General features: G+C 37.7%; 3 protein-coding genes across 6 annotated transcripts; 2 read left to right on the forward strand and 1 right to left on the reverse strand.

Moving 5' to 3' along the window:
* Positions 1-386: 386 nt before the first annotated feature.
* Positions 387-4374, forward strand: LOC111799043 (trihelix transcription factor GT-1-like). The gene is made up of 5 exons (XM_023682430.1): positions 387-1177; positions 1690-1728; positions 2926-3057; positions 3550-3774; positions 3889-4374. Exons 1-5 carry the CDS (start codon positions 640-642, stop codon positions 4089-4091), a joined length of 1137 nt encoding a protein of 378 aa, XP_023538198.1. The 5' UTR covers positions 387-639; the 3' UTR covers positions 4092-4374.
* Positions 4375-5620: 1246 nt separating this feature from the next.
* Positions 5621-8740, forward strand: LOC111797992 (protein phosphatase 1 regulatory subunit 12A-like). Its single transcript, XM_023680923.1, has 2 exons — positions 5621-7127; positions 7252-8740. The coding sequence occupies exons 1-2, from the start codon at positions 6408-6410 to the stop codon at positions 8518-8520; spliced, it is 1989 nt and encodes a 662-aa protein (XP_023536691.1). The 5' UTR covers positions 5621-6407; the 3' UTR covers positions 8521-8740.
* Positions 8741-9243: 503 nt separating this feature from the next.
* Positions 9244-13243, reverse strand: LOC111799246 (3-oxoacyl-[acyl-carrier-protein] reductase 4-like). 4 transcript variants are annotated; one of them, XM_023682715.1, is made up of 11 exons: positions 12834-13243; positions 12455-12597; positions 12078-12131; positions 10954-11034; positions 10829-10874; positions 10624-10751; positions 10155-10289; positions 9959-10052; positions 9761-9843; positions 9624-9656; positions 9244-9282 (listed from the first exon to the last, which is right to left on the reverse strand). In XM_023682715.1, exons 1-10 carry the CDS (start codon positions 13024-13026, stop codon positions 9624-9626), a joined length of 990 nt encoding a protein of 329 aa, XP_023538483.1. In that variant the 5' UTR covers positions 13027-13243; the 3' UTR covers positions 9244-9282. The 4 variants fall into 4 exon arrangements, with proteins under 4 accessions (XP_023538483.1, XP_023538481.1, XP_023538484.1 ...); XM_023682713.1 differs by having other exon boundaries at positions 9270-9408; XM_023682716.1 differs by lacking the exon at positions 9244-9282 and adding an exon at positions 9290-9426.
* Between the last annotated feature and the right edge of the window lie 730 nt (positions 13244-13973).

The following is a 13973-nucleotide window of genomic DNA, read 5'->3' on the forward strand; positions in this document are numbered from 1 at the left end:
TCCAATAACATCATATGCCAAATTGGGTAAGTTAAATTATGGTTCAACATTGTCCAGTTTGAGCCCTCATGGATTTTCACAAAAGGCATCGTACCAATAGGGATAATATTTCTCACTTATAAACTCATGATCTTCACTCACTCTCAATAATCATCCACGTAAAATTAGAAACAACTATCTTTTAAAATTATTTAAATTTATGAGGTCTTAATAAATAATATAAAATATTATTTGTATATTTGTATGATAATATGATAATACTGATTAATGATGTTTGAGTAATATGGATTAAATCAAATTTAGAGAAAATAATAATAATAATAATAAAAGGAAAAAAAGAAATCCAAAATTCCAAAAAAGTCATAAAAATTCATAATTTCTCTATTTCTACTTTTTTTTTATCCGTACGATTATTCCCTGTTTCTCCGGCATCACACGCGACCTTCGCCTCTTTGGCTTTCCCTGTTCACTGGCTTCCAACCCTCAGACTTACGGTCTACGGACCTGCAACGACTCAGTCTGAGCTCACAGTCCCAGAAAGTTAAAGAGAAATGGAAATTCAACCCACTGCTCCTAAATCCTAACCCCCTCCAACTCCCATCTTCCTCGAAATTTGACGGAATCCCCTGATTCAGAGGTATGTACTTGTCTGATAAGCCTCGCCCAATCGATATTTACAAAGAAGAAGGCAGCAGAGATATGATGATCGAGGTGGCTCCTAATGGCGACCATCATATTCAACCTCATCAGCCACAACAGACTCATCAGCAGCACCAAATGATGCTCGGCGATAGCAGTGGTGAGGATCATGAAGTCAAGGCGCCGAAGAAGCGGGCGGAGACTTGGGTTCAGGATGAGACGAGAAGCTTAATTTCACTACGGAGGGGGATGGATGGATTGTTCAATACCTCGAAATCGAACAAGCATTTGTGGGAGCAGATATCGGCTAAGATGAGGGAAAGAGGCTTTGATCGCTCTCCGACTATGTGTACTGATAAGTGGAGGAACTTGCTCAAGGAGTTCAAGAAGGCTAAACACCACGACAGGGGAAGTGGCTCTGCTAAGATGTCGTATTACAAGGAGATTGAAGAAATTCTGAAGGAGAGAAGCAAAAATGCGCAGTACAAGAGCCCTACGCCACCCAAGATTGATTCCTACATACAATTCTCAGACAAAGGTAACTTTCGATTCTTGGCATTGGGAGGGTGAATGGGATGGTGTTATGCGGCGAATCTCAATATTCAGGAAAATTCATCACCCACAAACTTTAGGTCTACTTTCGCTATTTAGCAATACCTTAATGTTACAACTCTCCGCAAACTTATTCCTTTGAACATGCTGTGTTCTGATTTATGAACAATTATAGTACTAGGATATCATCCCTAAAAGGGTTCAGCTGTATATATGAAGATATCTGGATTTGGAAATGATATATCCATCTGAACTGACGTTAGTAGTGTAGAAATTTAAAGTGGTTCTTTATTTTGTTGTTCTTAGTCTTCTCGGGGGGTGGGGAATCATCTTTGTTTTCTGTTTTCTTTCCTTAATCAGGTAAAAAAAAATTGTCTTTAAGTTAGTTAGGTTCGTGAAATATGATGTGCAAATAGTAGGAGCAGTAGGTTTATGATTAGTCTGGTTTTGGGGTTACAAGAGAACTGTGACAAGCATTGTAATTTTATCCCAATGCAGGAATTGAGGATAATGCTCTATCGTTTGGACCTGTCGAAGGTACGATATACTTGTTATTTGCTGTTACTTCAATGTTATTTGTTTTACTATTTTCTTCACATAATATTTGCTAGCACTCATCATTCAACTTTGAGTTTTTTTTGTGTGGCTGATGATAGTTGCTAGCATTCATCATTCAACTTTTACTTTTCTAGAAGGGATAGAGAATGGCAAAGAAAATCACACCAGTGGATTTGCTGTTTAATTGTGGAGGGAGATTCTAGTATGCACCACATATAATTATAAAACTGCCTGTGGAAACTTGAGATTTCTAGTTTGCATTTTTCAAGAGTGACATTATGTAAAAGTTGAATTCTTGGCATATAGGAAGAAAAGGACAGAACTGATAGTACAACGAGGATCATATCAACGGTTGTAGCACGTTCTAAGCTGGTGGATCTCTTGCACAATAGAATCATACCATGATTATAATTCCTATGATTCTGTATAGATATAAACTCATTAGCTGCTTTAGAACATGACTTGATTGAACGAGGCATATGCCATGCAATTAATTTCTTGTGTGCATCTAAAATTGGTTCCCATGTCTAGGGTATAATTTTTCAGTTTATGAAAATATGTTCAGCACATCTCACTTTTGTTGTGCCTGTTGATGAAGCAACCATTTGGGTAATGTCAATTAAGTATTAGTCTCATCACTGTCAATTTTCAGTCCTATTTGGCATATTACATTATCCCTGATATCTGATTGAGACTCCATAATTTTTTTATTTTTTTATTTTTTGAACAGTTCAGTTGTTACAAATAAACCCATAATTTTTTTTTTTTTTGTCTTGTGGGTGAAAATTTTAATTCAATCCTCCTGTGACCAAATTGATGGTTTTAAAATTAGAGAACCATCGAGTTACATCTTCGTTTGAGTTTCTTGAATTTCTTGTTCACCTGGAAGATTGAATTCTGTTCTCCTCTTGGTACAACCACATCATATATCTTGTCTAAATAACCCTGCCCTCAAATTGATTTAGTATGTACTAAAGATTTTTTATCGCAAAAGTTTACTGTTGATGAATAAAGTGTAATCTCTACTGTGAGTTTATTTTCATGTAGTTCATAATTTCCGATTATGAGATTGCAAATAAGCATTTTTAAAAAAATTGTAGTGGCAATTCAATTTCTATACCATGTTCTTAATATAAACAAGAAAAAAAGTTTTCTCCTAAGTTTCCTTGCATGCAGCTGGTGGCAGGCCCTCACTCAATCTTGAAAGACAGCTGGATCACGATGGACATCCCCTTGCCATCACAGCAGCTGATGCAGTTGCTGCAACAGGCATCCCACCTTGGAATTGGAGAGAGGCACCCGGAAATGGTAGTATTGCGGAACCACAACTCAACCATTTTGAATATTATGTTGACATTACTTTCTAGACTATAGCTATACTCCTGTAGGTTTAGGCCCTGAGTTTACGCATTAGCAATCTCGGTATTAAGATTTGGCTTTGCATTTCACTCAAAATAATTCTATATTAAAGCTGCCTTTTTCTTTTAAAATATTCTTTACGATTCCATTCACGATTCAGCTGCTAGAGCCTGTAGTATTTTGGAAACTACAATTTTGAACACATTGTCACAGGTCCCCTTATATGATGATACATAACTTTGTAGTTGGTGGCTATACGCATACCTTAATTATTGTTTGACCCATCATTTGGATTAAACAAGTATGTGGGCAAGAAGATTCACTTCTGAGTGTCAGTCAGAGGGTCTCTTGTAAAAACCAATTCTGCCATTGTTTGAGCTGCATGCTGCTTTTGAACCTTTAATCGTTCCAGTTTCTGTCTATTTACCACCTTCTTGGCAGGTGGGGAAGGTCAGGCATTTGGCGGGAGAGTTATAACAGTCAAGTGGGGAGACTACACAAGAAGAATCGGTGTTGATGGCACCTCAGAAGCCATCAAGGAGGCAATCAAGTCTGCATTTAGGTTGAGAACTAAACGTGCATTTTGGTTAGAGGATGAGGACCAGGTTGTCAGAAGTCTGGACAGGGACATGCCTTTAGGAAACTACACTCTTCACCTTGATGAAGGTACCCCTTCTTGTGTTTGCATTGACTGTTGTGATTCTTGTAAACATTATAGCACTAAGCTGCGGATTTTGGGGAAAGTAATGCATGTAAGAGCAGTTGAACTTCTAATTTCAGGGTTGGCTGTTAAAATCTGCCTCTATGATGAATCTGACCACTTACCAGTACATACTGAAGAGAAAATATTTTACACTGAAGATGAGTACCGAGAATTTTTAGCTCGTCGGGCCTGGACGTGCCTTCGGGAGTTTGATGGGTATAGAAACATCGATAATATGGATGATCTACGTCCTGGTGCATTATACCGCGGTGTAAGTTGAGCAAGTGCACAATTATGCCAATATGTTAAAAGAATCTTGGCTTCAGTGCCCCCTTGATTGTGGGACTTGGTTTTAGTACTCCGTCTTTACTTGTAATCCATACACTAAATCCATCCATGCAAACAACTATGGCGTTTGTGCACAGACTCTGCTTGTGCAATTTTGACAGGTTATCTTCTCCCTGTGTATATAATATGGATTGTTGGCAGTATCTGTACAGAGAATGCATGTTTTAGAGGGTGTCTATGGAATACATATATGTGAAGCGATACCATTACTTTTATTGTTCCTTCAACCAAGCTGAAGATTATTGCTGCCTCACAACTGAACCTATCTTTTGATTATATAACAGCTTATTAGTGGATCATTATGTTTTCAAAGGTCAGTAACAGAATTGTGTTTAGTTTGGATCTGAGAAGAATTTGTCGATGTAAGGCATAATCTGAGGGGTCTTGTTCTTGAGGAACTTTCTAAGGCCATGCTTTGAATACCTCTCACCTTCGAAGTTATCAAGAACTCCTGCAGCTCTCTTCTGTTTGATAACCCTGACATGTTCATTCATTAGATTTCTGAAAAGAAAGCTCCCCTCTTCTTCTCTTGATCAACATTATACACTCATATTTTGTAGAACTTGAAATATTTAGCTGACTTCAGGGTTGGTGGTGCTTATGTTTCTAACAAGCTGCATCCCACAGATGCCAACACCCACACCAACTGCAGCAAAGAGAGGATACACCTGCAAATATACATTCAAGGAAATAAAGATTTGGTTGGTGAAGTCATTTGTTTTCTTTATGGTTTTCTCAGCAGCCAAACAGAAAGCAATGGAAAATGAAAGGGAAAAGAAAGAAACCTCAGGCTTTAACCATCTGTTGGCAGTGGCCATGGCAGCAGTGAGAAGAGAATGTATGTGAAGAATTGTGCAGCGGAGGAAAATGAAGTCCAAATGAGAGTATAACTCAATTGGTTAAAATGTACCTTTTACTAAGAAGTAGTCAAATAGTAGTATAGCTCAATTGGTTACGATATATACTCATACTGAGAGGAAGATATTTAAATCTACTCACTCTATAACTTAACTAATATATACGGGTAGATTTTCTTTCATTTTTTTTTAAAAGCATGTGACAATTTCAGAGTACTCTTTTTCAAAAACCTTCACAAAAGACAGAAAGTCTGGATTTGTTGAAGATTTATGGATCCAATGTCGCAGAACCATGTGCTACATATGTCTCTTTACCTTCTTTTTTTTTTTTTTTTTTAATTTTTAATTAATTAAAATCACATGATGAAGGTAAATCCCTTCTGTTTGTTCATATATGGAATGGGAACAAAAAAGTGTTCAAATTACAGAAATGGTTATACTTTTGGTAATATTCAATAATTTTACTGATTCAAATTTACTTTTTTCCACTTTTTAATTAAAAAGCAATGCAAATAAGGAAAAAAAAAAAAAAAAAGTCAAAATTTAAAATGTGCACTTTTCTTTTTACATCAAAAGAATATTTTTTTAATCTTTTATTGGAAATGGTTCACAGACCTTTGTTGTCTCACCACCATGAAATGCCATAGTAGCGAGTTCTTAGCAATCAGCAAGAACATGGCTGACCCACTCTCCTCCTCCACATGTCTCTGCAGAATTTAAATTAGTGTTCATTCCATTACCATTGCCACCACCAACAAGCTTCAGTTTCAATTCCTTTTTCAGAACATCCATGAATGATTCCCGCAGCCAAAACCCAAACAGAAAAAAAGAACAAAATTGTTTTTAATTTCCAATGATGGTTGGTTTCTGGTAGCTGTCTGTTTGTCATCTTCAACAAAGGCGGTTGAACAGTTGAATCCTCTCTCGTTCTCTCTCTCCCTCTCTCTCGTTCTTTTTGTGCTTAATTTACTGCTCACCGTCACGAGGCAGCGGAATCTTGAAAGGAATTCGAGGCATCCTTATCTCAACTTTTCATTTCCCTCCAAATAAAATCCTCATCATTGTCATTTTCTTGTTAGTTTCGCTGCTGAACTCTCATTTCTCCGCCATTTCTTGAGCTTCTTGGATTCATTCGAAGAGATTTGGCACCATCTTTTTCTCCAATCCCTTTGTTTTACTTGTTATCATAATGGGTCGTCTCTTCTTGCTGTTGGTTTGATTCAAGATTGCGACCAGCTCAGCCTATCTTACTTTTCCCAGAATTCCCTTTTTTGAAAAGGAATCCATATTTGGGTCTTTTTCCTATTCGTTTTCCTCTGAAAATTTCACTTTCTGGTTCTGTTTCTTTATTCGATTTTATCTCAATCATCTGTAGGTGGGTTTTGATCAAAATGCCTCCATTGTTCTTCCCTCTTCGTTGGGAGAGTACAGGCGAGCAATGGTGGTACGCTACGCCGATTGATTGGGCGGCAGCCAATGGGTTTTACGACATTGTTAGAGAGCTTCTCCATTTAGACCCCAATCTTCTCATCAAACTCACATCTCTCCGCCGTATCCGCCGCCTTGAAACGGTGTGGGACGATGAAGCTCAGTTTGAAGATGTGGCGAAAAGCCGCTCTTATGTTGCCAGAAAGCTCCTCCTCGAAGGTGAGCTTAAAGGGGGCAAAAATTCTCTCATTCGTGCTGGCTATGGCGGCTGGCTTCTGTACACAGCTGCTTCAGCTGGGGACATGGATTTTGTAATGGAGCTCCTGGAGAAAGACCCTCTTCTGGTTTTTGGAGAAGGAGAATATGGTGTTACTGATATTCTTTATGCTGCAGCCAGGAGTAAGAACTGTGAGGCTTTTAAGCTTTTGCTGGATTTTGCTCTGTCCTTGAGGTGTTGCCCAAGTCCTGGAGAAGGAACAATGGAGGAATCGAGTGAAAGTGAAATGGAAATGCCTTCAGCTTTCAGATGGGAAATGATGAACAGGGCTATTCATTGTGCTGCTAGAGGAGGGAATTTGGTGATCATGACAGAGCTTATTGGGGACTGCCCTGATGTTCTGATTTACAGGGACGCTCAGGGATCCACCATTCTTCATACAGCTGCTGCAAGAGGACAGATTGAGGTCAGATCTTGGAGTTTTGTGTTCTTCTTGTTCTTGTCTAAAACCATGCTGAGTTTTCTGTGTTTGATTGGATTTCATCGTTTCTCCAGCTGCTATAGATTGTTTTTGATAACTGTGCTTGCAGGTAGTGAAGAATCTGGTGGCTTCCTTTGATGTCATTTCAAGCACTGATGATCAAGGAAACACCTCATTGCATGTGGCCGCATATATGGGTCACTTGGCTGTGGTGGAGTTTTTGATTCATGAATCTCCCTCTTTAACTTCTCTGTCAAACTCCCATGGAGATACTTTTCTTCATCTGGCTGTTGCTGGTTTTAGAACCTCTGGCTTTAGAAGATTAGACCGGCAGATCGAGCTCATGGAGCATCTGATACACGTCGAGTTGATGAACGTAGAAGAGATCATCAACATCAGGAACAACGATGGAAAAACTGCGCTTCACGTGTCGGTAATGGCGAATGTTCAGTGTGATTTGGTGGAGCTGCTTATGTCTGTGCCATCAATAGACTTGAACATTACTGATGAGGATGGCTTGACCCCTCTTGATCTTCTCGAACAACAGCCACGATCACCGTCTTTGGAGATTCTGATCAAACGATTTGTTTCTGCTGGAGGGATCTCGAGTCGTTGTGATAATATGTCATCAAATGCTTTCGTTTCCCATTTGAAAATGCAGGGCATTGGAAGCAGTCCTGGAACTTCTTTCAGAGTTCCAGATGCAGAGATATTCTTGTACACAGGCATCGAAAACGTGTCGGATGCAACTCGTGATCAAGTAGATGAGGACTTCGATTTATGCTCCAATGTCGAATGCGATTCATTTGATTCATCAAACAAGAAGCCAACCTCCGTAAATCATACGACGAAACGGCTGAACTTCCTCTTGGGATGGCCTAAGAGTAAAGAGAAAAAGCCTGCAAGAACAGATTGGATAGATGATTATTGTTCAGAGCTGTGTGATATATCAAGAACTTCACAACCAAACCAAGTTTCACTTAGACGTCAATATTCAGACATTTCGTGCCTTTCACACAACAGAAGAACACATCCAGCCGTGACCATTTCTCCAAGCCCCTCAACCAGGAAAAGGTTTGCTGCTGGACTGATGCACGGCGTTATCCAAGCAACACCGAAGTTAGCAGTTCCAGCCCGATCGCTATCGAGTACCTTGGCGGGGACTCCCATGTCATCTCCAATGTCAACTGGCATTGATGGAGTCTCTTGCTCCAAAAGGAAAGTGTCAAGTACAAAGTCGAGACAAGATTCCTTCAACAGAAAGATGTTGATGAACCAGTACTTCTGTTTCGGCGCGCAAGGTATCGCTGTCGAAGATCCGATCAGCTGCAAGAGGGAAAGCCAGAATGACAGTAATGTTGGCTCTCTGGTAGCTTAATGTTAAAACTGAGTGTACATAGAACTTGAATCAATAAGCAAGAACACAAAGGGTAGGTGGGTATTGATTGTATTACAAATTCCCAAAGTGTTTGGCTTATTTCTATCGTTTCATGGGATTGAAATGTAATCAATTTTCACTCACACTTATGGTTCTGCCCAAGAACTTGAAGAACCATATGAGAATGTGATTCAATGGAATCCAATTCCCATCCCAAGGACCACACAATGTCTTTCTTTTTGTTGTACTCTACTTTTGGCGCTAAGTTTGCTGCCTTCTTTCAACTCCAAACCTCAAAGTTCCTTTTTCGCGAATCACAAGTGTGATGTGACTTTTTATACGATGTATCACCAAAAGTTGCATAAATGATTAATTAATTAATTAATTAATTATATAGTTCATAAATTTTAATTCTAAAATTTGTTATAATTTAATCTTTCTCCATGAAAACCTTATTTATCATGTACAAACATATTACCAAATCTTGAGAACCATTTTTACAATAGAATACAAAATTATTACCATTTCTAAAGGATAAAATTATTAACAAAAACTTCATGTATAAAAAGTGTTTATAAACAAGGTTGGTGGCTGAGAATAGAATTGTTGTATTTATTTATACTGAAACTATTTTTCATCATCATCATCATCATATATATATATATATATATATATATATATATATATGAAACTATTCAATTGTCCTTCACGTGAGCAGTGGAACCAAATAATTGATACATAATATTAATAGCTGAAGATAACCTGTCCATAGAATGAAAAAGAAAAAAGAAAAAAGAGGCTGATATTAGCTGGTCGAATTGGAATGGTTGCTGTGGTGACGTGTCGTAAGCAGCTCAAGGATGTTTGTTCGAACACAGATCGAACGATCTAAAAGTCATTATAGAACTATAAGCAAAAATAATACAAATGATAAGGGATCTAGAGAAATTTCTTAGAAATTGAAATTGTAATTATAAATCATAATTGCAACTCGAAAGGCTTCAACAAAATCTGGTGTTAAAAGACAGAAAGTGGCAGAAAGCAACACGTATCGTTTGACAATAAAATCAAAAACCAAATTATATGAGCAAATGACAACTGACCTACATAACCATCCCGCCATCGATGGTGAAAACCTGCAGATCAAACATACATTGATGAAATGAAGAAGGAACTCTCACTTGTAATCGTGCAAGGAAAACGGATATTAAAAGAAAAAGGGAAATGGAACTTTCCGCACCTGTCCTGTAATGTAACTAGCTGCAGGGTTAAGAGCCAAGAATTCAACAAGTCCAGCAACTTCTTCGGGTTGGCCATATCTTGCTGAAACAATGTGGAATCGAGATATTGTTACGATCATCATATATTTTTCCAAAACAACTTATTATGAATCAATGAAATCACAACAATCAATCATATAGGAGTTTCCTGGACTCACCCATGGGGATAGAATCCATAATTTTCTTCTCAATCTCTGGCCCAAGCTTGGCAGTCATGTCGGACGCAATAAACCCAGGAGCAACAGCATTAACCTGGAAGAAAATTTTATTACGATGGTTCACATTGTCCACTAGCCTTCAGCATTATACATAAGAAACCATTCTTATTAAAGAAGTTGAAATTGCAGAGCATACGTTGATGTTTCTGCTTGCATATTCCTTGGCAACGGCCTTTGTCAGACCAATCACTCCTGCCTTTGCGGCACTGTAGTTCGCTTGGCCCGCATTTCCAACAAGGCCAACAACTGATGATATATTGATTATTCTTCCCTGAATAAAAAGTCTCAAAGTGAGTAGGACATTTCCATTTCTCCCTTCTCGTTCGTTTAAGGGAGGGTTGTAATTGGAGAGAAGAAAACATCTGAACTTTGGCTAATGTGCACAATGGCAACTCAAACCTAAAGTGAATTATAGGATCGGGAATATACTTTTTAAAAGAATTTGAGCGTTAACGTTCTATGGAGGCACTCGTAGAATCTGGCGGTAAATATTTACAGATATTCTAATAGGAAAATTTAAAACCATATTGCATCTTAAGTTACAGAAGATTTATGATCTCAGCTGCCTATTTCTAATTTGAAAAATACAAGGGTGGTGAGCTTACCTTCTTCTTTTTCATCATAACTTTGGATGCTGCCTGAGTGCAAAGATAAACACCGGTAAGATTCAGATCAATCACCTCCTGCCATTGAGATGTCTTCATTCTCATCATCAAACCATCGCGAGTGATTCCTGATTACCATGAAAACACTGGGTAAGAGCAGTCAAGTTAAATAGCCAGGATGCTGGAGAATGTTGAAGTTACACACCTGCATTGTTGATCAATATATCAACGGTTCCCCAAGCATCCATCGCCTGTACAAATGACAACCGTGCAAGTGAGTAACAAGCAAATGGCATAGACTAGTTTAGTCGGAAAAGTGAAGTAGCTTACTGTCTTAATCATTGAATCCACATCAGCCTCCTTTGACACATCTCCACCAAAAGTAAGAGCCTGCCCCCCAAAACCCTCAATCTGCGAGCAACAAGACAATTTAATCATCATCTTTTCAAAATGAATCAGCAAGTCAACATCAACACCAGAAGAAATTGAGCGGCAATATTGCAGGTTAGGGAAATAGGACCCAGCACAACATGAATGTCCTAATTTTATTCATTGGCACTTTATTACTTCCAGAATAACATGCTGAAAAAAACCAGGACCATATGCTTCAGAAAGTAGAATGACCTTGTTCAGCAACCTAATTAAACAGAAGGCAGAAGAAACGCCATAAAAAAAATTCAAAAAAGAAAAAAAAAACGTTCAGTCAAATAAGATGAATTAAGTCAGTCATAAAAGAACTGTTTCGTGCTTGGGTAATGAAGACTGAAGGCTCTATGATAGCTGTAGTGAGAAAAGAATTTTAGGGCTCAATTAATTTGGTAGTAAACAAGCATTGGGGCTTAATTAATTTGTTATTAAATAAGCATTTGGACTTAATTAATTTGTTTTTAAATAAGTATTGGGGCCTAATTAGTAAATAGGTGAATTAATTTGTTACTAAAGAGCAGATGAGTTGGTAGGTTGGTTGGAACAATTAGAAAGAATTATACTAGCATAGTGTTATTTAATTGTTTTTTTTTTTTAAAAAGGAAAGTCTCAGAGGGCTACCAACTTTCACCTTTCGCCCTTTTCAAGAGTCAAATTTAGTGTTTCCTATCTGTTGCATATAAAATGGAAAAATTTGTTATCTTCACAAAAATTTGTGGTTTGAACCTTGTTACAGAATCAATAACCAAGCATTCGTAAGAATTGAACGCAAATTGCCAAACCAGTACATATATCAAGCTTTGTATTTGAAACTAAAAGCGTAGTATGCTTAATTCATTGATGCAACCATATTCTCTATCAATCAGTCTAATAACTGTACGGAAATTTCCAAGTCCCTTCTCATCGTCTTTTGAGCATTCTGCTTGATGAACAGCCTCCAGATGTTCGGCTTTACATCATTAGCAGAATGGCCAAAGACAATTCAAGAGATGAAAAGAGATGAAAACTGAAATAGGTGAATTATTTACCTCTTTGGAAACTTCCTCAGCCTCCTTTGACGATCTAGCATAATTAACCAGGACCTACAGAAATTTTGATTGACAGAAAATTCAAAAATTAATAGTTCCAACAGATGAAATGTACAGAAATTGACTGGACGATGATGTCTTCTGAAAACAAATCATAAACAGGAATTCAGCTTATGCTGCAAAAACGAAAAAAACTCCATAAAACAGCTGGATACAATTAGAGAAACCTTTTTCCATATTTCATCTCTAAAACTGAATGCTAGCAGAAAAAATGCATCCACGATGGGAAGAAACATATTTTCAAGTCCGATCTCATGCAACGTTTTTAACCAAAATGAAGTAATAGAGCCTTATACACAAGTAGAAAAGAGATGTACCTTACAACCCGCCTTTCCTAAGCTCAATGCGATAGCTCTTCCGATTCCTCTCGAGGCTCCAGTCACAATAGCCACAGGCGCTTCCACTTGTTGGATTTCCTTAATGCTTGCCTGTTCCGCTGTAGCAACCTGAGCTTTTATTCCTGCGTGTCCATTATAATGATGAGATCCTAATACCAAAGGCATAAGCAAAAGTTTCTAAAACTAACTTCCCGAATAGTAAAGGTGGCCGACTTTAACAACTACCGATAACAATTGACACAAAACCTCGAACAATTATAAACAGGATGATTGAATGCACTCTCTCTCTTGAATCGCTTCTAATCACTAAAGCAAACACGAATACAAATAATTCTCAAAACATTGTAAGCAGTCATACCAGTAGAAGCAAAAGAAGTCTTCGATCTTAACTGGATGCCAAATCGACCTCGAAGCTGATTCGATCCAGCTCCACCGCTAATCGGGAGCCATTGCTGAACAGAACCGGCTCTCCGACCAGCGCCTCCTTCAAATTTACCAAAAATCCCAACCTTACTAAAAGCAAGAGCATTCGAACTGGTAATAGCCGCCATGAAAGCTCCGGGAGGTCTCCGCACACAGAAAATCCCAGAAGCAGAACGAAATCGCAAAATTATAGCCAGAAATGCAAGCAAGCAACAGATTCGATATTTATAAAGATGAAAGAACAAGATAGTGAATATCTCAAGTTATGGCTTTGGGATCGCCGGAGGAAATGTGTACGTGGTCAAGTGGCGATGAAACCAAAGTTAGAGCAGCCAGTGGAGGAACTATGAAAGAAATAGTTGAGGAACAGCTTGAGCTTCGATGGAGGGTAAAAATGTAAATTTCATGGAATATAACTTAATTACCATAATACCACCGTAAGATTAATCGTTCCTCCGAAACGGCGTGGTTGAGAAAACGGTTAAATGGTAATTGCGTCTTTGCGCGCACTTTTTATTTATTTATTTATTATTATTTTTTTAACCCTAATGTTTATGGTTTGGAAAGTGAGAGTTAGCTAACCCACCAAATTTTAATAATACATTTATTAATATTTGAAAATAATTTTAAAACATTTTATATGGTCATATTCAAAATCAATATATAAAAGAAATTAATTAATTTTGAAGGACTAAAAAATATTTTTAAAAAGTAATTTTAATTGCCCTTTTAATATTCCTTATGTTGAGTAACTTATACAATGACTTTTGTAACATTATAAGAAATTAAAGTTTCTGAAGCTGAAATAACGTGTCCCATATAACTGCCTCTTTTGAATTTTAAAAAATAAATTGATCCATATTAAGAATTTATTCGGAGTATTTAGTATATGTATAATCAAATCGGCAAATTGGATCAAATGGACCCACACTTAATTGGGCCTCAGCCCATTTCATTTGGGCTTCAGCCCATCTTTTATGGGCCCAACATGGATCGTCTGGTGTCCAATTTTCTAATGGGTGTTCGTCATTCGAGTTACGAATTTGAATTCTCGATGTTCTAAAATATATTTTAA

This window comes from Cucurbita pepo, chromosome LG07 (assembly GCF_002806865.2).
Source record: "Cucurbita pepo subsp. pepo cultivar mu-cu-16 chromosome LG07, ASM280686v2, whole genome shotgun sequence".
NCBI classification, from domain to species: Eukaryota; Viridiplantae; Streptophyta; class Magnoliopsida; order Cucurbitales; family Cucurbitaceae; genus Cucurbita; species Cucurbita pepo.